This window comes from Coptis chinensis, chromosome 2 (assembly GCF_015680905.1).
Source record: "Coptis chinensis isolate HL-2020 chromosome 2, ASM1568090v1, whole genome shotgun sequence".
NCBI lineage: Eukaryota > Viridiplantae > Streptophyta > Magnoliopsida > Ranunculales > Ranunculaceae > Coptis > Coptis chinensis.
The window spans coordinates 14,706,471-14,729,997 of NC_141457.1; the positions used below are offsets into that span (position 1 = coordinate 14,706,471).

Sequence of the window (23,527 nt, forward strand, 5' to 3'; positions counted from 1 at the left end):
GCTATTTGATTTTTTTCAAAATAAGAGATTTTATACCAGTAATGATTCTATAATGAGTTTATTTTTCTTTCTTTTTTGGAGCTGTATTTTAGTGTCCTTATGTTGTGTTGAATTGGTTTTTCCAGTAGCCCAATATAATGGCAAGAGATAATGGTACTAGCGATCTGTGTGTGTCGTGAATTGTGATGGTATGATGTTATCTATATGCTATCTTCTAATGTACGGTGTCCACTATGTGTGAAGTTGTTTGATTTTTATGCCTATATGTTCTTTTAAATGATTACTTCATGTTTGCGTTAAGTCTGCAACCTATGATTCGCTGTGTATTCTGCAAACGCAAAATGACTGAAATTCACTAAGCACAAGTTATTAGTCGATTGTGATGCTTCTTCTCTCCTTGAAAACGAGTTGACATTACCATAGACATTCTTTAATCTTGATGCCATTTGTATCTAGCTTAGCTTTCTTATATTTAAAATATGCAAGCATATTTATTATTAACAAAGCTCAAATCATTTGTAGAGCAAGGTTTGGCCATGCTTCATAGGGTCTGCCCCATACACCAGGACTTTAGACTCACTAGATGCTTGCATACCAAGGTTGTCGATGGAACTCTATAATGATGTGGAGAAAATTTGTTTGTCCATCTATGCATAATTAAAATATGTTGGTCCTCAGAGCTTCTTCTCATTTTCTTTTTCACCACATTTGTAGAAGAAACACTCAGAGGGATAGCTTTTTGTTTCTACATTGAACTTAGGTTTTTGCTTTATTAGTCTTCAATATATGTTCATGTGGGTATATATATCTCTTGGAAGTGAATTTATTTGTTCAAATTATTTCTCTGGTGGTGTGAGATTCTTTCAATTGATACCTCAAGTTACTCATTATAAGAAATGTCTGTTTTATAAAAATTATATAAAGCGTAAGCAATATATCTCTCAATGATTTAAGTAAAGGCCTCACCTCATGTTTAGTAATAAAGTTAACTTTTGTTCATGTGAAATATACATTGGGCATTATTTTCATCACAACAACTCTTAAAGTTTGAGCAAGGTTGTGATCTTTTTGAGTGAGGGTATTGTGTTGTTTTTGCATTCCAATAAAGTTGGGCATGTAATTTGAATTTAAGTTATTTGTTGGCCTGCTGATTTATATTGAAATTGTATTACTGGTTAAGAATATTAGAAAAGCTTTGGAGAAGTGTCTCTGCATTTGTTTTCACGAATGTTGAAAAGAGACATGGACACCTATATAACGTGTGAATAACAAACAACCATGACACTGGAGTGTAATTATTATCTTTTCTATTGCCATCTTTGGTTCTGTTTAGCAAACTTCTACACTAAATTGTATGAATGTTTCTTAATGAAGTTCATGTCCTTTCAGATTGTTTGCATTATTGATCACCCATTTTAAGAGAAGTATGGAGTGGGATGACTTGAAGGGAGACAAAATTTAATAGACCAACTTAAGGTACTTCAGATGAATTAAAATTCATTCCAAAGTGTTGCTTCATGTTTCCCTTCAAAAAATGGTATTCATTTATAGTGTTTGGACATTGCTTTCTTTGACAAACATATTCACTTCAAGGAGGAGCGCTTAATTGAATTTATCATGCCTATGCTGATTCTTATATTGTTCACAGGGTATATTAACTGAGGAGTGTACTGCCTCAAGTTCTTTTAACTTTATAAATAATTTTAGGTCTTCTCAATTCTCAAATTAAAATATTTTTAAATATTATATTTTGTATGTGATATGCTATTTTTTCTACTTAACGTGGTATAGAGTGAAAATTTTCTATTAATAAAGTCGGTCACTATGAGTGCTGCCATGTACTTATTCTGCAAGGCTGGAATGGTTTATGTTGCGCTTGACCTTGAAGGTCAGAGTCCGGGTTATCTCTGAATAGCTTGGCTTAGAAGTTAGAACTATTTTATTAACACGTTTTAGGATATGACACTGCTGATAAGGCATATCAAGTGTTATAGGATTCTATTATGCAAGGTTATTTTCCTGGCTAGATGACCTCTTTTACACTTGCAGACGGTGTATGCAGGGATACTTTCCTAAAGGTCTCGATGTTATAGGCAAGGCCCTCAAGTCGTTGTTAACAATTATCAGAATTTGTGACTAGATTAACAATTACAAATTGTCTTTTGCTTTTTCAACATGTATATTTTCCTTGAATATCTTGAATGCGTGAGATCTAAATGTTAGTTCTGTACTTAAGTTTTGGCTTCATTTTTTCAGCGTTGTATGTGTCCAAAGTGATCACTTATTAGAGAAATCTTTTCTTCAATGCATTAATTAATATTAATATGTTAATGAAATCATTTCAGAAAATTGTGTTGGTACAATGGTACCTACCCATCTAAATGTCTCACTACAGCAATCATTTCTAAGAATTCATTTTCTAACTTTCCATGCTCCCACAGTCATACCAAACAACCAAGAGTTCATTTGCAAATTTCATCAACATAATACATATTTTTTTGGTAAATTAGTTTGTGGCATATGCACTAATATTGACTAAATTAAAGGCTGTTAAATACCTCTTCGAATATATTTATTCGCACCATAGCAGAGCAACAAAAATTGAATTGGACAAAAAACACAACTAGCGTATTGAAATGTTTTTTTTTTCTTATTGAAGTTTTTTGTCAGACCTCTACCTATATTAATCTAAAACATGTTACATAATATATCCATTTAAACAAATATAATATGTTACTATTCTAATTCACATGCGTTCATTCCTTTGATTTTTCCCACCCCAATTTTCTTTCCTAGTATGTGCAACGCACATGCCTGTTTACTAGTAGATATAATTTCAATAAAAGAAAATAAGAAAACAAAAAATATAAACAGATATAAAAAAGACATAGAGCTCCGACGCCTTCTCTTCTTTGATATCCAGACCTTGGTGGTAGCTAGATTTACAACTTGACAACCATAAAACTGTAGAAGAGTATCGAAATTTTGTAGTTTTCACTTTATTTCCAGGTTCGCTTACTAGCTATATTAATGAAAATCTATTGTGCCATCAATGCTCTGCTAATCTTTCATACTAGTCGTTTGGCCACTCAAGGATCTTTTTCTACTAATTGAAAATATAGAGCTCCGCTTCTCTTCTTTAATATAGAATTACAGGATACTTGACCTAGTATCATATATCCATATCCACCTTCGCTGCTATTATTAGAAAAATAGATTTGTGATATGAATGAGTAATTTGTCTCCCAAGTTACCTCACTTGAGATAAAATGGGTTTTTCTTGAAACAGTACGTAAAGTGAGAAAAACCTTTTCAAAAGGTGCACTTGTTCGAAACAGTGCATTATGCCGAAAAGGTGTGACCTTTCGAAATGTGTACTGGTTTGAAACAGTGCATTATGCCGAAAAGGTGTGACCTTTCGAAATAGTGCTTTATGCCGAAATAGTGTGTCTTTTCGAAACATGTGACTTTTCAAAGAGTTGCTTACTTTTTCCCAAGAGTCACTGTGTTGTTTCGAAGAGACACCACTCACCTATAAATAGTGGATAAATTTGGAGAGAAAGACACACCAGATCACACAAAGTTCTGATCTTTCTCTTCTCCCTCTGTTCTTAGTCAAATATTATGTTGTGTTCACTGATTCTATAGAATTGAAATGCTAGCTTTATATAGAAGGAAATCCGTTCTATCTTGGGAGACAGTTTCCCATCAACCTTCAAGCACCGTGAGGGGGAAAATCTGTCTTAAGGATATAGTGTATCTACACTAGGCTCGGATTTAATTAAGAAGTACAAGACACTTACAAGACAGAAGGTTTGTATAGTTTGGTAATTGGTAAAGAGTAAGTACAATTAAGTTGTATATTCCTAACAACTTAAGACAGATTTCTTTTTCTTCTTCTTCTTTACCAAACAGAATTTGTTTCTGTTTTCTTTTCTTTTTTGGTTTAAGGGAATAACAAAGTATAATTGTATTTCAGAATATGGCCACACCACCAGTTACTCCTGCTGTTATTGTTCCTACTACTGTTTCCCATTCTGTTCCTCATGGGGAGAAGCCTGAAAAGTTCAATGGAACTGATTTCAAGCGCTGGCAATAGAAGATGTTTTTCTATCTGACCACCCTTAACTTGGCAAGGTTTCTATGGGATAAGACTCCTGATGTAAGCCCTGATGAAACCGACAAGGATAAGGTTTTGGCCAAGGATGCTTGGTTTCATGCTGATTTCTTGTGTAGAAATTATGTCCTTAGTGGGTTGGTTGACTCATTATACAATGTGTATAGTGTGTTCAAGACTGCTAAGGAACTTTGGGATTCGTTGGACAAGAAATACAAGAGTGAAGATGCTGGCATGAAGAAATTCATAGTTGGCAGATTTCTTGATTTCAAAATGACGGATAGTAAGAGCGTCATAAGCCAAGTCCAAGAACTTCAAGTAATCCTCCATGATGGCATTGCTAAAGGAATGACCCTAGGAGAATCTTTCCAAGTGGCTGCTATGATTGAGAAATTACCACCATCTTGGAAGGATTTTAAGAACTATCTTAAGCATAAACGCAAATATATGAATCTTGAAGAACTGATTGTCCGTCTAAGGATAGAGGAAGATAACCGCCTATTTGAGAAGAAGGGCAAGGATCCTATAGTGGCAAAGGCCAATGTTGTGGAAGGATAAAGTGCTAAGGGAAAGAGGAAGCGCCAAGACAAAGCTCAAGGTGAAGAGAGTAGTACGCCTACTAAGTTCAAGGGCAAGTGCTACAACTGTGGGAAGGCTGGACATAAGGCAAGTGAATGTCGCAAGCCAAAGAAGTACAATAAGCAAAAGACTTAAGCAAATGTGACAATGGACATGCTTTCTGATAATGTTAATGACATGAACCTATCTGCTGTGGTTTCTGAATGTCTCATGATTGGAAATGAAAGGGAATGGTGGGTGGATACTGCCATACTGGTGCTACTCGCCACATATGCTCTAACAAGTCAATGTTCACAAATTATCATGCTGCGGAAAACGAAGAACAACTCTTTATGTGAAACTCTTCTACGTCCAAGGTTGAAGGCAAAGCAAAGGTGGTGATGAGATTGACTTCTGGGAAGGAACTAACTCTGAATGAGGTGCTCTATGTGCCTGACATTCGCAAGAACTTGGTTTCGGGTACATTTCTTTGAGCAAGAATGGCTTTAAGTTAGTCTTTGTTTCTGATAAATTTGTACTAACTAAGAATGATATATTCGTGGGAAAGGGCTATCTTCAGGATGGGCTCTTTAAGATATCTTGTTTTACTATTGTGCCAAAGAGCGCCAATAAAGTTGAATCTTCTGTTTACTTGATTGAGTCTTCACATGTATGGCATGGTAGATTAGGACATGTTAATAATGATACTTTGTGTAGATTAATTAATTTGGACTATATACCAAAAATAAAAATAGACCCACACCATAAATGTGAAACTTGTGTAGAATCCAAGTTGACCAGATCATCATTTCATTCCATTGAAAGAAGTACTGAACCTCTAGACTTAATACACACAAATATATGTGATCTTAAGTACATGCAAACTAGAGGCGGTAAAAAGTATTTCATTACTTTTATTGACGATAGCACTAGATATAGTTATGTTTACTTGTTGAGAAGTAAAGATGAGGCAATTAAAGTGTTCAAACACTATAAAAATGAAGTTGAAAATCAACTAAGCAAAAATATTAAGGCTATAAGGAGTGATAGAGGAAGTGAATATGAATCACCTTTTGAAGGTTTCTGTTCTGAACATGGAATCATTCATCAAACTACAGCTCCTTATTCACCTCAATCAAATGGTATTGCGGAACGCAAAAATCGAACTCTAAAAGAGATGATGAATACTATGTTGCTAAGTTATGGTTTACCCCAGAATTTATGGGGGGAAGCTTTGTTTTCTGCCAATTACATTCTCAACAAGATTCCTAACAAGAAGACGCTTAAAACACCATACAAATTGTGGAAAGGTCATCAGACTACCTACGAATTCTTAAAAGTATGGGGGTGTCTTGCTAAAGTGGAAGTCCCTAAACCTAAGAAGGTGAAGATAGGACCCAAGACTATTGATTGTGTATTCATTGGATATGCAAACAATAGTAGTGCATATCGTTTTCTTGTTCATAAATCAGAGATTCAAGATATACATGTTAATACGGTTATTGAGTCAAGGAATGCTTCATTCTTTGAAAATATATTTCCGTATAACATGTGTATAGAGCCAAGTTCAACAAAGAGAACTTTAGATGCTACAACTAGTAACCATCCTACACAAAGCGAAATTGAGGAGGAACCTAGACGTAGCAAAAGGTCAAGGACGTCAACGTCTTTTGAACCTGATTTTCTAACATACTTGTTGGAAAATAATCCTCCAACGTTCAAGGAGGCAATGTCATCTCCAGAAGCTACTTATTGGAAAGAAGTAATAAATAGCAAGATTGAATCCATAATGCAAAATCATGCATGGGAATTGGTGGATTTACCACCAGGTTCCAAGACTTTGGGATATAAGTGGATATTCACAAAGAAATTTAAGACTGATGGATCAATCGACAAGTATAAAGCTAGACTTGTGGCCAAAGGCTTTAGACAAAAGGAAGGATTGGATTATTTTGACACTTATTCTCCAGTTACAAGAATAACTTCCATAAGGATGCTAATAGCAATATCATCAATACATGGATTTGAGATACATCAAATGGATGTAAAGACGGCATTCTTGAATGGTGAGTTAGATGAAGAAATATACATGGAACAACCCGAAGGGTTTATTGCTCCTGGACAAGAAAGAAAAGTTTGCAAGCTTGTTAAATCCTTATATGGATTAAAACAAGCACCTAAGCAATGGCATGAGAAATTTGACAATGCAATGTTGTCAAATGGTTTCAAAATAAACGAGTGTGACAAGTGTGTCTATGTCAAAAACACTCAAAAAGGATATGTCATTGTTTGTCTCTTTGTAGGCGATATGCTAATTTTGGATAGTAATATGAATGTCATAAAATCTACAAAACAAATGTTGTCTAGTAAGTTTGACATGAAAGATTTAGGTGTCGCTGATGTTATCCTAGGAATTAAGATCTCTAGGACGGAGGATGGACTTATTCTATCACAATCTCATTACATTGAGACGATTCTTGAAAAGTTTAAGAAATATAACATCACACTAAAAAGATCACCAGTTGACGTAAATCTTCATTTAGCCAAAAATATTGGAGATAGCATATCTCAACTAGAATACTCTCATATACTTGGCAGTTTAATGTATGTCATGAATTGTACAAGGCCTAACATAGCATACTCTGTGAGCAAGCTAAGTCGATATACGAGTAATCCTGGCAGAGATCATTGGACTGCCATACTGAGAGTTTTGGGATACTTAAAGTATACTCATAATTGTGGTCTGCACTATACAAGATATCCAAATTTCGAGTAAGGGTATGCTGCGATGCTAATTGGATATCTGACACCAAAGACTCAAAGTCTACAAGTGGATATGTCTTTACATTTGGAGGTGCAGCTATTTCTTGGAAATCCTCAAAACAAACGTGTATAGCGAGGTCCACTATGGAATCAGAATTCATAGCATTGGACAAGGCTGGAGAAGAAGCAGAGTGGCTTTGAAATTTCTTAGAGGGTATTCCAAACTGGGCTAAACCTGTGCCAGCAGTGTGTATACACTGTGACAGCCAATCTGCTATTGGTAGAGCACAGAGTAGCATGTATAATGGGAAGTCTTAACACATACGTCGTAGACATAACACCGTTAGACAATTTCTCTCAAATGGAGTTATCTCAATCGACTATGTAAGGTCAAAATATAACATTGCAGATCCACTTACAAAAGGTTTAACAAGAAAGCAAGTTGAAAGATTATCAAGGGGAATGGGCTTAAAGTCTTTGAGATAATCAACCAAAAGTCATCATAATGGAAAAACCAACCTAGTTGACTGGAGATCCCAAGATCTAGGTTCAAAGGGCCAACTGAATTATGTTTGTGACTCAGTTAGCACTGGAAAGTAATATTATACTCTAACTCATTCATATATAAGACAGTGTATATCTGCCGCAAGACTTAGGATAAGTCAAGCTTTTAATGATTTACTATATCTTGGAAAGTTATGTTATCCAAGTGGAGTATTGCATGATACGTACTCTTTATAGAAATTACCTATGTTAGTGCGAAGTGGGGCCGCGTCTATGAGAATTTTAAAGGCAAATGTCTCAAAAGCATTATCTGAAACCAATAAGTGTTCAAGGCCAAAATGAACACAAACGTGAGAACCAACAGTATTCGAGAAGGTACTGCGTGAAGATAATTGTCTAGGTTTATACAAACAGCTGACAGTTCAAAGACATTAATTGAAATCTATTGATCGTCCAATTAAATCCGATCGTCTTTCATTAAGACAAGTTCAAGGCCTCCCATGCTACTTGACCTGATGCGGTATTTTTTCATTTGTAAAAGAATAGAAATTCAATGTTTATGATAGAAGAAACCAAATTTTCATTCATGTGGGGTATTGTTAGAAAAATAGATTTGTGATATGAATAAGTAATTTGTCTCCCAAGTTACCCCACTTGAGATTAAATGAGTTTTTCTTGAAACAGTACGTAAAGTGAGAAAAACCTTTTTCAAAAGGATGCACTTGTTCGAAATAGTGCATTATGCTGCCGAAAAGGTGCGACCTTTCAAAATGTGCACTGGTTCGAAACAGTGCATCATGCCGAAAAGGTGTGATATTTTGAAATAGGCACTGGTTCGAAACAGTGTTTTATGCTGAAATGGTGTGTCTTTTCGAAACATGTGACTTTTCAAAGAGTTGTTTACTTTTTCCCAAGAGTCACTATGTTGTTTCGAAGAGGCACCACTCACCTATAAATAGTGGATGAATTTGGATAGAAAGACACACTAGATCACACAGAGTTCTGATCTTTCTCTTCTCCCTCTATTCTTAGTCAAATATTATGTTGTGTTCGCTGATTCTATAGAATTGAAGTGCTAGCTTTCTATAGAAAAAAAATCCGTTCTATCTTAGGAGACAGTTTCCCATCAACCTTCAAGCACCGTGAGGGGGAAAATCTGTCTTAAGGATATAGTATATCTACACTATGCTCGGATTTAATTAAGAAGTACAAGACACTTACAAGACAAAAGATTTGTATAGTTTGGTAATTGATAAAGAGTAAGTACAATTAAATTGTATATTCCTAACAGCTGTCTCCGACTAGTTGGTATTCAAAATAACTGTTTCTAACCTTGAGAGATCACCCTGTTTGTATATTTGTAGACTACAGGTAGAGCCATAGTGCGCATTTAAACGCTTTGCACAATAATTGGTGACGACAGAGTCATACAAACCATCAGTACATTTTAAAGTCACTCTCAGTGACCTTTTTGATGTAGGACAAAACGTCCAAAATATGGTCCCCTCTCAACGTTACTTATGATCATGATATTATGAAGAGTAACATTTTCCAGCTTACCTACTCAATTGTATCTGGTATGGAATGCGTGGCTATACTGCAAACCTGCGCACTTCTGCCTTGAACTATGAACATGATTTATCAAATTACCTCTAGCTTAAATTATTTTTAGTAGATGAGGAGAATACATATAAACATTACATCAAATAAGGACAAACAAGAGTAAATTTCTGATTCGGCCATGATAATGTCAATGTGTTTCCAATTCGGCTACAAAATGCAACTCAGCGCATTTTGTCAGCAACTAATGGGATAATGTTAGGAACTTTTTGCACTGAATTGCTAACAATGGCCGGATTAAGAATAAAATGGCATTATCATGGCCGAATCAGGAATTTACCAGACAAACAAATCAAGTGCATTCTACATTTCTACCTATTTCACTACAGAAAACCAAACAGCATACATCCATATGCTCTTAAATAGGTTTAAGTGGAAATTAAACCAAACAGACATAGGGTCCTCCCCGTTGCACCATGAGCTCATCCCAAGCCGACACTGTGCACAGGTCAAGCAAATGTGAGCTGCTGATCTCTGAAGTTGCCTTACAAAGAATTGAAGCAAGGGTTCCTTGCCTCTTCTATTTAATTAGTATATAATCATCGAGAAATTGGAGCAGTTCTGGCCGCTTGTTCTGAAGCTGTAGCAAGGCCCTGGAGCATTCGGACTATCTCCATTGTGTCTTGTAGTAGCCATATTCAAGGAGGTATCACATAGGTACTGGGCCGAGAGATAAGGCCCAGACCACAGTATGTGTTGAGCCAAGAGAAAGGCCCAAGACTAGACTAGGCCCCATGAGGTAAACCTGAGAGAGGGATATAAAAAGAAAGAGGGAGGAGAGTAAGAGAGGAGGAGGGAACAAGAGAGGCATAGAGGGATGAGGAGAGAGGTGAACTACGGCGGCTTGATCCTGAAATGGGTACGTAGGCAACCGAATTGGTGCAGCCGATCCAAAATAGAGAGTGAATTTGAGTAAATTTAGAGAGTCGCGAGATTCGCAGTAATAGGGTGCAACAATTGGCGCCGTCTGTGGGGAGCAACAATTGTTCTTCATGCCCAGTCCGTGGATGTGTGGACGAGCATGTTAGTTGCATTTATAGGTCATTTTATCCTTTGTTTTCGCAGTTCAGTGATAATGCCAAAGCCAACTTCTCACTGTGGTAATTTGCAACAAAGTCCTTTTGTTTCTGCTGAGAAGCACTGAAACCAGGCTTCTTTTCTACATAACCTATTTTCTTGATCTTCTCCAACATTTAGAATAAAAATCAACCAAAGTACTCCCCAAGACTGGATTCAACTCAAACCCAAGTTTCATCCTCTGACTCCGAATACAAATCCCCAACACAAAATCCTCCAGTTTCCTTTAAACTTTGCTACTTGCCTACTTGCACTGACATCCTCAAATCCTCAATTAAAATCGGGTCGTTGATCAGTGGAAAACTAGTACACGCACACGTGATCAAGACGTCATTACACTCATGTCTTTACTTGTTAAACAATCTTCTCAATATGTATTCCAAATGTGGTCATTTGATTCTGGCATGGAGATTGTTTGATCGTATGTCGAAAACGAGATGGTGTTTAGTGGAATTTGTTAGTTTAAGGTATTGTCGGATGGGGTTTCATGGAAAGGTGATGGAAGTGTTTCACGATTCTAGAGTTTCGATGTAACGTTGGATAAGTTTTCTTATCTTGAAAGCGCATTGGGTGTATGTGCTCAAATCGCGGATGTTAAGTTAGGAGATATAGTACATGGATTAATTTTTGTTAGTGGATTGAGTGTACACGAATTTTTTTAGTTAATTCACTTATTGATATGTACTCAAAATGTGGTAAGGTCGATAATGCTAGACTTGTGTTTGAGAGTTCGGATAATGTAGATGATGTTTCTTGGAACTTCGTTGATTCTTTGCATATGTTAGAAGTGGGTTTAGCGAAAGAACATTAGGAGTTTTGGTGAAAATGCACAAGTCCGGATTGAAGTTGAATTTTTTAAGCTAGGTAGTGTCTTAAAAGGCATGCTCTGCATGCTTTAGTGGTTCGAGGAATTTGGAAGAGTTGTTCACGGTTAATGCAGATCAAACTTGGGCTGGATTTTGATGTTGTTGTAGGGACTGCATTACTTGACATGTATCTCGAAAAATGGTGGTCCGGAGAATGCAATCAAGATTTTTTAAGCTCATGCCCGATCAAAATGTTGTCATGTTTACCGCGAATGATCGCTAGATTTTTCCAAATCCGAAACCGAAGTGTCTCAAGAATATGCAGATGAAGTGCTGCATCTCTTTTCTCAAATGCGAAAAGAGGGAATTAAGCCCTCAAAGTTTACATTCTCAAGTATTCTCAAAGCTTGTAGTGCTCTTGATGCATCGGAATATGGGAAACAAATTCATGCTCAAATCCTTAAGAGCAATCTCCAATCGGATGAGTTCATTGGGAGTGCTCTTTTTGATCTGTATTCTCTATATGGTTGCATTGAGGATGGACTCAGATGTTTTCACTCAACCCCAAAACTAGATATAGTTTCGTGGACATCACTGATGGTAGGTTGTGTTCGAAACTCATAGTTTGAGTAGCATTGAGTCTCTTTAGCGAACTTCTGGTATCTGGAAGAAAGCTTGACGAATTCACTATATCTTGTGCTTTGAGTGCTTGTGCAAACTTGGTCGCTTCAAGATCAAAGTGAGCGATACAAGGTCATCTTTGTTAAAACCGGACTTGGGTGCTTTGTGATTGTTGGTACTTCGCTGATATGTATGTATGCAAAATGGGGGATATTGATCTTTGCCAATCGACATTCAAGGAGACAGAACTATGATATCGTAACTTGGCCTGTGATGATCTCAAAGCCGCGTACACAAAGACGGTTGTGCAAGTGAAGCTCTCAGTCTCTTCAAGGAAATGAATGGTTGTGGTATTGCACCAAACCAAATAACTTTTCTTGGAGTTCTTACCGCATGTAGCCATGGAGGCCTCATGGAGGAAGGACTCAGGTACTTTGAAAGCATGAAAAATGATCACGGGCTAAATCCAAACGTGAAGCATTGTGCGAGTGTAGTTGACCTCCTTGGTCGTGCTAGAAGACTGGATGATGCTGAGAAATTCATTATGCAGTCCGGCTTTGAGAATGATGTTGTGATGTGGCGAGCCTTACTCAGTGCTTGTCGAGTCCATGGGGCCTCCGTCACTGGAGAACGTGTTGCAAAGCGAGTAATTGAGCTCAAACCTCAAGCTTATTGACACAGTTGGGATTAGAAGAAGGGCAGTGGTAGTTTCATTTGGTAGCACAATAGAGGCATTATCAATGAATCGCGGATGTCGTTGATCTTGTTATTGAGGCTCTGGCTTGTAGAATAGAGCGGGATTACAAGATTTCGGAAAGTATCGAGAGAGAAGGGAAAGGTTGCATGACCATTGTTAACAAATGGGATACCATACCAAATAAAAAGTTGCAGACAGCGAGCTATTATGAAGAGGATGTCAAGGAGAAGGTTCGAAGCCTTAATTGGGCACCAATAGTTTATTCCACTGGAATGGTCGGCCACAGTGTTGAAAAGATCGTGGCTACCGCTAGTAGTGTGGAGAGAGAAAGGTCAAGAAGATGGGAATAGATTTGGGTTATCCCCAAACCTCGTGATATTGCGCAGACCTGTTAGCGCTAAGTTATCTAGGTGTCCGCGGACCCGGATGGGTAACATGGCCAACCATTGTGTCTATATTCTCGTAACTGCTCTCGATCAACTGTAGGACGACGGTGTAGTTATTTGTATGTATTGGAGATTGAACCTTGGCTTCCACATAAAGTCTGGAGAAATCATAGTTGTGTTTCACAGCCAAAGTAAGTGCATGAGGAATGTTTGGCGAAATGCGCGTAAAGATGTTTGTTCTGTGTACATGTGAAAAAGGGAATCCGTCATGAAGGCTGCATAGTGATATGAAGGCGAGTTGCATGCAACGAATAACTCGGAAATCCAGAGGAACAAAGAGATCTAGAGTTTGGGACTGAGATCAACAGATTGGAGCGTCCGAATACAAATGGTAAGATGATTACAGAAGAGATGCAGAGACATACAGCGGCAGGTTACAGAGAAAGAGAAAGATTTGCGGTACCGTGGAACAGAGTGGAGATTGAGCTGATATTTACTAGATGATGTTTGGTCTATTCTTATGTGGGAAGAGATAGAGATGAGCTGTCTTTAAGCCAGAGAGCGGGGGGGATGAGCTTTCCGCGGACCCTCTTGTCCGAATCAAACGTGGGGGAAGCTGAGCTATTCCCGGATGTGCATTCCGAAGGAGAGCGGAGGGGTTCGAGAAGACCCTCCGTGGATATGTCGTGGGACTATCCGAAGGAGTGCGGGGGGGATGAGCCCTCCGCGGACCCTTGTGTCCAAACAGCGCGTGTGGGGCAGGCAGAGCTGTCCCGAACCGGCGACAACCCGGTCGAGCCCGCGGAGTGGGATGAGCCCTCCACGGATCAGAGATGCTAGAGATACATGGGGCATTGAGAGAGCCCCAACAGGCGAGAGACTGAGCGAGCCCGCGGAGTGGAATGAGCCTTCCACGGATCAGAGATGCTAGAGATACTGGGGGCAATGAGAGAGCCCCAACTGGCGAGAGCCCGAGCAAGCCCGCGGAGTGGGATGAGCCCTCCGCGGATCGAGATGCTAGAGATACATGGGGCAATGAGAGAGCCCCAACCGGTGAGAGCTCCGAGGAGAGCCCACGAGAGGGATGAGCCCTTCAATGGACGAGAAGCAAGAGACAAAGGGAGGCAGGTCAAAGAGAGTAGCCCCAGAGTCTGGTTGAGCCGCAGTCGAAATGCAAGAGATATCACGGACATGAGATCCGAACAACGGGGATGATCCTCCGCGGACATGAGATCCGAGTCAAACCTGGGGGCAAGCAGAGTTACCCCTCATCAGACTCCACTCCAGAGCAGAGATAGCGGGGGATGAGCCCTGCATGACATGAGATCCGAAATCAAACCCGGGAGCAAGTGGAGTTGCCCCTCATCCGATTCTCCACCCGCAGGCGAGAGACAACGGGGCGAGCCCTCCGCGGACATGATAGAGATTTCTATGAAGGAGAGCTTATGGCTGGGCGGAGACCCTCCGCGGACATTGCGATGAAGTTATGAGAAGGAGAAATACAGGGGCGAGACACTCCGCGGACATAGTGGTGAGTTCTCCGGGCGGAGAGATGGTGGTCGAGGTGATACACTCGCATGACAGGCGATGAGTTCCGGTAAGGAGAAGCAGTGGTCGGGGAGGCATACCGCGATATGGTAGTGAGTTCTATGTGAGAGGTGTTGGCTAGGTTGAGACACATTGTGGGCATGGTATTGAGTTGAAGAGAGAGAGTGAAGGGGATGAGACAAATGGAGTTCTACGAAAGGGGAAATGAAAGGGTGAGACACTCTACGGATATAGTAGCGAGTTATGTGAAAAGAGAGCTTATGACGAGTATTGAGACACTCCGGACATAGTGGTGAGTTCTCTGAAGGAGAGATGGCGGCTGAGGTGATACACCCCCAGACAGGCGATGAGTTCTCCGAAGGAGAGATGGTGGCTAGGGTGATACACTCCAAAACGCATGCAGGGCGATGAGTTTCGAAAGAAGCGGTGGCTGGGGGAGGCATACTGCTGATATGGTAGGGAGTTCTATGTGAGAGGTGATGGTTGGGTTGAGACGCATCGTGGGCATTGTATTGAGTTGAAGAGAGAGAGTGAAGGAGATGAGATAGTTGAGTCCTACGAAAGGGAAATGAAAGGGTGAGACCCTCTGCGGATATAGAAGTGAGTTATGTGAAGGAGAGATTATGACAGGGCTGAGACACTTCGCGGACATAGTGGCAAGTTTTCGAAAAGAGAGAGGTTGGCTGAGGTGAGACACTCCGTGGACATAGTAGTGAGTTCTATGAAGGAGAGCTTATGGCTGGGTTGAGACACATTGTGGGCATTGTATTGAGTTGAAGGGAGAGAGCAAAGGGGATGAGATCCTTTGGGGATACGTTAATGGGGTATATGAACAAGAACTGATGGATTGAGTACTTCACGACGTCACGGTCCAATGCTTGCGAGTACATGGATACTGAAATGTCCTAAGGAGGAGAAGACTACGCTGATCCACAAGATAATCGTGGATATCTAGAGTTCAAAGAGAGAGACAAGAAAGTTTGAGGACTTCTCGGGTCCACCGTCGTCATCGCCGCCGAACCCGAGAGGGGGCAAATGTAGTAGCCATATTCAGGGAGGTATCACATAGGTACTGGGCCGAGAGATAAGGCCCAGACCACAGTATGTGTTGAGCCAAGAGAAAGGCCCAAGACTAGACTAGGCCCCATGAGGTAAACCTGAGAGAGGGATATAAAAAGAAAGAGGGAGGAGAGTAAGAGAGGAGGAGGGAACAAGAGAGGCATAGAGGGATGAGGAGAGAGGTGAACTACGGCGGCTTGATCCCGAAATGGGTACGTAGGCAACCGAATTGGTGCAGCCGATCCAAAATAGAGAGTGAATTTGAGTAAATTTAGAGAGTCGCGAGATTCGCAGTAATAGGGTGCAACATGTCTTCTAAATAATACTTCGCTTTGCTCGGTTTCTGACCAACTGTGCAAGTAAACATTTCAGCCACCGGGGAAAGAATAGGACCTGCTGCGGCAGTGGTGATGACCTCAAATATATCCTCATCTGATCGATCATCACCAATGCATAGCACAAAGTCTGGAAGCATACCCTTATCTCGCATTGTTTTTAGAAGGCGTTCGGCCACTGAGCCCCTTACGACACCCTCATCAAATCTGGCGCTTACAATCGGATAAAATTGGAGTTGGAAGAATGTAAAGCACAACAGAATGTTAGCAGAAAGCAGTTGCAGGTCACAAAAAGGAGGAACATAATGAGCATTAGGAAACCTAGGGGACGAAAAAACCGAGGAAAGAGGAACATACTGAGCATTAATGAAAATAAAGTTTCAAAAACAAATGTAACTAAATGGTTTCTTATTGTAGAAAGAGAGACAGTAAAAGTTAGGTCTCAAAGGGAGACCCATCCTCTATTTATAATAACAGAGTTACAGTGTACATAGGTTGGGCCCAAGTATAGGCCCAATAGGACTAATATTACAATACTCCCCCTCAAGCTGGTGCGAAGATATCCAATAGACCCAGCTTGCCAATGGAAGAGTGAAGATCAGCAGGTCCCACTGGTTTGGTAAGAGTATCAGCAATCTGTGCCTTAGTCCTAACAAAGGACGGGGAGACAATCCCAGCACGAACTTTCTCTCGCAGAAAATGCACATCAATCTCTATGTGCTTAGTCCGCTCATGTAGGACTGAATCCGGTTAAATGGATGGCGGCTTGATTGTCACAAAGAAGTACGAATGATCCGGTATCGCAAAACCAAGCTTTCCCAAAATTGATCGTAGAACCACATAATCTCACAAGTGCCCAAAGCTGGGCACGATACTCGGCTTTCGGCAGATGATCCGAGACAACAGATCGCTTCGGCTTTTCCATGAGATAAGGTGATTCCCACGAAAAGCACATAAAAGCGGTAGTGGAACGACCATCAATAGAACCTCCATAATCGAATCGGTAGCATTCTAAGGGGACCCCGGAACCGGCTGCGATAGAAGAGACCTAAGCCGGGGCAAGACTTTAGGTACTTTCGGATATGCTCCATCGCATCCATATGAGATTGACGTGGAGCATGCATGAACCCGACTAACTCGCCTCAACAAAGATAGGCAATGTCCGGTCTAGTATTAACTAGATAAATAAGACGCCCAACAAGGTACCGATAAGTCGATGGATCCGACAATAATGGTTCATCGTCCGCAACTAACCGCACCGTTAGGCACCATAGGAGTAGAAACCGGTCGACAACCCAAAGATCCCTCAGATCGGTCGGAAGATCTAGAACATACTTTCGTTGAGATAAAGAGATTCCCTCGGGACTACGTGCAATCTCAATGCCAAGAAAGTAACGTAGAGGACCCAAGTTTTAACCTCAAAAGACTTCCCGAGGATTCCTTAATTTGTACAATGCCCGATGCATCGCCTCTCGTAATAATAATGTCGCCCACATATACAAGCGGATAAGTCGCCCCCAGTTCCGCCGAACAAACAATGTATGGTCTGAGTGGCACCTGGTAAATCCATACTGTAGCACAACCTCGCTGAATCTACTGAACCAGGCTCGTGGTGGCTGCTTAAGCCCATATAAGGACTTACGGAGTCGACAAACTTTCCTAGCATACTCCCCCTCACCACGAAAGCCTGGTGGGGGATCCATGTAAATCGTCTCAGCCAGATCTCCGTGAAGGAAAGCATTCTTCACATCCAACTGATGAAGAGGCCAATCATAAGAGGCAGCTAGGGAAATAAGAAGTCGAACAGATTTTAACTTGGCTACCGGAGCAAAGGTCGCACCAAAGTCACGTCCAGGTACCTTTGTAAATCCCTTAGCAACCAAACGGGCCTTATATCGTTCAACTGTACCATCTGCCAAGTACTTCACTGTAAAAACCCATTTGCATCCAACAGGGCGAGTCTTGGGAGGTAAAGCAACCATTTCCCAAGTCTGATTCTGCTTTCGAGATGTCATCATCGGCCGCGATAGCAACTACCCAATGGGATCCGACAGAGCCTCGAACCGATCAGCGGTATCCGAATGGAGGAAACCGAAGTCGATATGTCCGATAGGAAGCGATATACACCCCGATAAGAGACAAAACCGCGTAATAGGATGGTTAGTGGGAAAATCGTATTTGTCTGGGGGATGCCTGGTCCTGGAAGGAAATCGAGAGGGCTCAACAACAGGAGAATCAACAGGAGCAATCATAGGGGAGTCAACAGTAGGAGCAATCACAGTAGGTAAATCACTAGAAGGTGAAGGAATGTTACCTGAGGCAGTGGGCAGAGCATGAGCATGAGGAGAAGTGCGACGAGTATACACCTGTAAAGGTTTAGTAGGAAGGACCACCAGAGGAGTATCAAAGATAGGAATAGGATAAACAGCGGAAGACGCCTCCTCTAGGGAAGACAAAGGTTCCTGCACAGATGTATAAGGACCAAAATATGCACTATGCTCGACAAATGTGACATCCAAGGTATGATAGAGGTGACGACTAGGTGGATGATAACAACGATACCCTTGATATAGGGAATACCCTAGAAAGACACACCGAATGGATTTATCATCCAATTTGGTTCGCGTAGAACTTTTATCATGAACATAGCAAACACAGCCAAACACCCAGGGAATAATGGGAAACAAAACACGACTGGGGTATACAATTTAAGAGGGGCCTTACCATTAAGAACTCTACTGGGTGTGCGGTTTTGAAGGTAGGCAGCGGTAAGAACCGCATAATGCTAGTAGGACTAAGGAACATGCATACCTTGCAACAAACACCGAACTACATCCATAAGACTCCGATTTTTTCGTTCAGCAACACCATTTTGCTCAGGTGTATAAGACGGATCGATTCTTTGAAGGATACCCTGTTGGTTAAGACGGGCGACAAATTCGTTGGAAACATGCTCCTTCGCATTATTAGACCGAAGTCCGCGAACCACGATATTGAACTGAGTTTTAATGAGTTGGAGAAACTGAGTGAAAACAGGGAGAACTTCAGATTTCTTGCGAAGTAAATAGATCCAAGTACACCGAGTATGGTCATCTATAAAGGTCACGTAGTACCTATGGCCAGAGAGGGTAGTCACAGGAGAAGGGCCCCAAACATCCGTATGAATCACATCAAACATACAAGGAGATCTAGAAATGCGAGGAATATAAGAATTACGCACATGTTTAGACAAAGAACAAGTATCACAATGAAAAAGAGTATTTTTGCATGCTTTTATTAATTCAGGAAATAAAGTACATAGATACTTGAAGTTGACATGGCCCAACCGAAAGCATGCCAACTTTTCAAAGACTCAAACAAAAACAAATAACGACCGACCACGGGCAACACACTAGCATGCAAACTCGATCATCGGTGGAAATCAGTATCGGAAGGACAAGGGGGATCTCCAAAGTAGTATAGTCCCGCATGCTCATAGCCCCTGCCAAAAATCTGCCTCGTACTCAGGTTCTGAAGATAACAAGAATGGGGTAAGAAAACAACAGAACAGTGATAATCTTTAGCAAGACGACTAACGGATACAAAAGCAGTGCTAAGTGAGGAACATGTAAGACCGACTCTAAAAGAGATAGCGGGGGATAATCGAACAAGACCGCTACGGGTAATAGTGGTGTATGAGCCATCCGCAAGGCGGACATGATGTGAAAAGGGTGTGCTATCAGACAATAATCTAGACTCACCAGTCATATGATCATTTGCCCCTGAATCAAGGACCCAACCGGATGGAGGCGGGAACGAATATGGAACGCAGAGGTGTACACAATGGCGCGATCATGGCAAAAGTACTAGATGTCCCCCACGTAGAGACATAGCATGCATAAGCCGATCAATCTGTCTTTGGGTAAAAGTCCCGAATCCTCGAAACTCCCCAAAATGATGACTACCGTAAATATCGCCAATAGTCGCAATACGAGGCTTGTCGCCTCCTAAGCCCCTTTTGACCCCCTCTTGGGACTAAGCTCGATGCAACCGATAGCAACTATCAATAAGGTGGCCACCGCCTTGCAATGATCACAAAAAGCCCACGAGTGTTCCCGGATGGAACAAGAGAAACGAAAGCCAATAGAAGACCCCGGGTCGAAAGTAAGTAGCAACAAACGCCATCCGATCGCCAGAAGAAGCGGTGCATCGAAACCACCGAGAAGAAGTAATCGAACACGACGCTCATGTTTCTCAATAATGGCATACGCTTCACCAAGAGATGGAAGAGGTGCGATGATTGAGAACTTGAGTGCGAATGGCTTCAAAATCGAGTGAAGACCAATAAGGAACCGATGAACTTTGCTTTCTCCTCACGCTCAAGAGCGCCATAATAGTAGGTGTCATACCAGTAATACTGGATAGGGAAGTGTAAGTAGAAAGCTCCTCCCAACGCTTCTTCAAGTACCCAAAGTAAGCTAAGACAGAAAGAGCCCCCTGTGTAGCCTGACCCAACTCATGGTAGAGCTCATAAATTCGAACCTCATTGTTCGTAGTAGCATACATTTCGGAGAGAGCAGCCCACAAACCATCAACAGTCTCATAAAAGGTAAACATCTCATAGACATCAGGCTCCATAGAGTTGAACAACCAACTTAGAATCATACAGTTGGTCATGGACCAACTATTGTAGGTAGGGTCTATATTAATTGGACAAATCATCTTGTTGGGAACAAGCCAATCCATCTTCCCTTTGGCCCCCAAAAATAAGCGAACAGAACGAGCCCAAGAGTGGAAATTCCGCCCATTAAGAAGAGCGGTAGTAATTTTCTTCGAAGAAGAGAAATTATTCAACAAGGAGACATCATCCGTACCTTTAGAGTCGTTATCCGTCATGATAAGGGATATAGTGCAAAGAATAGTATCTTGATGTAAGAAAAAAAAAGTTATAATCGCCGAAACCTTGGCCGAAAAAATGTAATAAACGCCGAAACCCTCATTGAAAAACCGTGATAAACACCGAAACCTACCGTAAAAACAAGAGGAGGCAAAGATCGGTCGAGCCAAATGAAGCGGACTTCAATGGCACAGTCGCGCAATATCGCCACGCCTCGAAACCGGAAGAAGAAGGAAGGGGGTGGCGGCTAGGGTGGTGGCTAAGGGTGGTGACTAGGGTTTGATCTCCTTACTTCTCTCTTCCTGTTTTTTTTTTCTGGTACCATGTAGAAAGAGAGACAGTAAAAGTTAGGTCTCAAAGAGAGACCCATCATCTATATATAATATCAGAGTTACAGTGTACATAGGTTGGGCCCAAGTATAGGCCCAATAGGACTAATATTACAATACTTATCAACCCATGATAGATTGCCCATCAACTGAAACTGGAGATAAGGCTCCGGGAAGATCTCAACAAGGAAAATATATGGAGGCTTTTGTTTCACCTCTACAATGAGCACAATTGTTTAATGGCTCATGAGAAGAATTTTCAGCGATTCTTTTAAAGAATATAAGTTGTAGAACCCATAACATGACATAAATCTAGACTTCCTGTTCTTACACACATGCTTCCTGTTACGAGGAGAGCAGACCCATTCGGGAAAATTGCCTCAAGTGCCTCTAGTATTGAATTATCTGCCTGAACAATTCATAAATTTCAATAGGCCTTCATCACATAAAGTATGTCGAGAAAGATTTCTTCCTTGTGTAGTATGGAATCTGCTGCATTGCTGACAAGAGAGGACCCAAAAATTTGCAGTATCAACATATAGACAACTTGCGCATTCAAGCATGAAAGCTAGATTATTTTTTAACTATTTATTATGAAAATTGTAAATGCTTGAATCACCCTTCAAGAAACAGGTGTTCCTTATATTCGGATATATCTAAGTTGAGAACCATATAATGGTGGAACCTGGACCACCATATACGTTCCATATACATCATATGACATTTACAGAGAAGTTATTTTTCCACACGGAGCTAATAATTCACCACATTTGGGAAGAATGTAGGTAATTGACAGTCATTATCCATTAAATTGTAGTATGGAGAAAACGAAATGTTGAAAGATAAGAATCCAAATGAAACCAGTGTCAATATTTTTTGAAAAAAAGGATGCTACGTAATGGTTTTTGAATTTTTTTAAGGAGTGATTGACTAACCTGAGGCTTAACTTCGACAATGTGTTGGCCACTCTTAACAGAGACCGGATCGTTAGCAAGTACACTTTCGAGGTGGTCAAGAAGTTCCTTAGCCTGGTATGAACCAAAATCTGGATCAGCATATTGGTAATGCCAAACAAGTGCACTCTCTTTTGTTTCAATGGTAGAACCATCAGTTGTTTCAGTGTACAGCTTCATCACAGGCTCCACAGTCTGCTTCCAATCAAACTCTGCTACAGGAACACAAGTTTCCCATTCCTCATCATGACTCTGCCTGAAGAGGACGGCATACATGTTTTACACCACACAAGCAGAGAAACAAATTAGTCAATGTCAGAGGAAAAGAATCTAAGAGGTAAGTGTAGCATGCATAAGGTTATTATCGAAAAAAAGTGCAATTCATATGTGAGAGTTTCCAACAGTCGACGAGACCCACAAATTAGATTGTTAACACCAAAAAGAAACCTATGTCCAAAATATATAACCATAAACAGACTCGAACAGCGTATTCAGTTCCTTTGATTTCGACTACCTTTTTTTATTTAGCAGTACCGCCACTAAGCATTTTTTTCGTGTGAGAATGGGAAGATGCCATAACAACCAAAAGTAACATAATAAAGTTCGTGTGAGAATGGGATTTTTCAGACCAAGAGACGCCATTGCAGACACTGATGATGGATCGCCATTTGGACAATCCTCCACATTTACAGGTAGGACATCCCCACTATAAATGGGTTTTGGCCTGTCTCTGTTTTTCCAAGCCTCTTCATTCCCCAAAGCCATTTCAATATTATAACCGAAGACATGATCGTACATTCACCTGCTCTTCGTTCAAATGCATCCTCTACATTTTCAGATGAGCTAGCACCATCACTAGAACGTGTGTTAAGATTATTTCCCTGATTCTTGTCTCCAAATAACTTTGCAAAAAGCAGGTCCTTTGCCCATGCAATGAATGAACTGCATTTGATTTCAGCCAAGATGTTAATCATAAGGATGTGTTCAATCCTTTTATCTTATCAAATTGACTGGGTAAAGGATAAACAAACGAACAAAACAGTTGATAGACAACCATAAACGATACATAAAATATATTGCAATTGGGAGTTAACAACTGATGTATTGTGGAAATGTTAACCCTGTATAATAGGTATGAGAACAATGCACTGACTGTAATGTGCACAATAAATGTAGATATTGGAATAACAACCAAAAGTTAAGCAAGGCCCCATTTTGAACGTGTAATCCAGAGCTTATAGCTTCTATCTTATATTAAAGCACTGGCTCTAGATAGTT

At 40.6% G+C, this 23,527-nt stretch overlaps 1 protein-coding gene across 2 annotated transcripts; it reads right to left on the reverse strand.

The window, feature by feature from the left end:
- Positions 1–9,895: 9,895 nt before the first annotated feature.
- LOC147515043 (alpha,alpha-trehalose-phosphate synthase [UDP-forming] 5-like) lies at positions 9,896–22,641 on the reverse strand. Of its 2 annotated transcripts, XM_086594434.1 has the most exons (3): positions 22,232–22,641; positions 16,067–16,288; positions 9,896–10,182 (listed from the first exon to the last, which is right to left on the reverse strand). In XM_086594434.1, the coding sequence occupies exons 1-3, from the start codon at positions 22,523–22,525 to the stop codon at positions 10,102–10,104; spliced, it is 597 nt and encodes a 198-aa protein (XP_086450560.1). In that variant the 5' UTR covers positions 22,526–22,641; the 3' UTR covers positions 9,896–10,101. The 2 variants fall into 2 exon arrangements, with proteins under 2 accessions (XP_086450560.1, XP_086450561.1); XM_086594435.1 differs by lacking the exons at positions 9,896–10,182; positions 16,067–16,288 and adding an exon at positions 21,508–21,796 and having other exon boundaries at positions 22,232–22,633.
- Between the last annotated feature and the right edge of the window lie 886 nt (positions 22,642–23,527).

Bases quoted from the DNA above. Each gene is read 5' to 3' on its own strand.
- LOC147515043 (XM_086594434.1), bottom strand. From the start codon at position 22,525: ATGTATGCCGTCCTCTTCAGGCAGAGTCATGATGAGGAATGGGAAACT. The intron at 16,289-22,231 runs GTTAGTCAATCA...AGATTTGATGAG, and splicing joins TTGTCGAAGTTAAGCCTCAG to GGTGTCGTAAGGGGCTCAGT. The intron at 10,183-16,066 runs ATGTTGCACCCT...CTACTACAAGAC, and splicing joins CGAAGTATTATTTAGAAGAC to ACAATGGAGATAGTCCGAAT.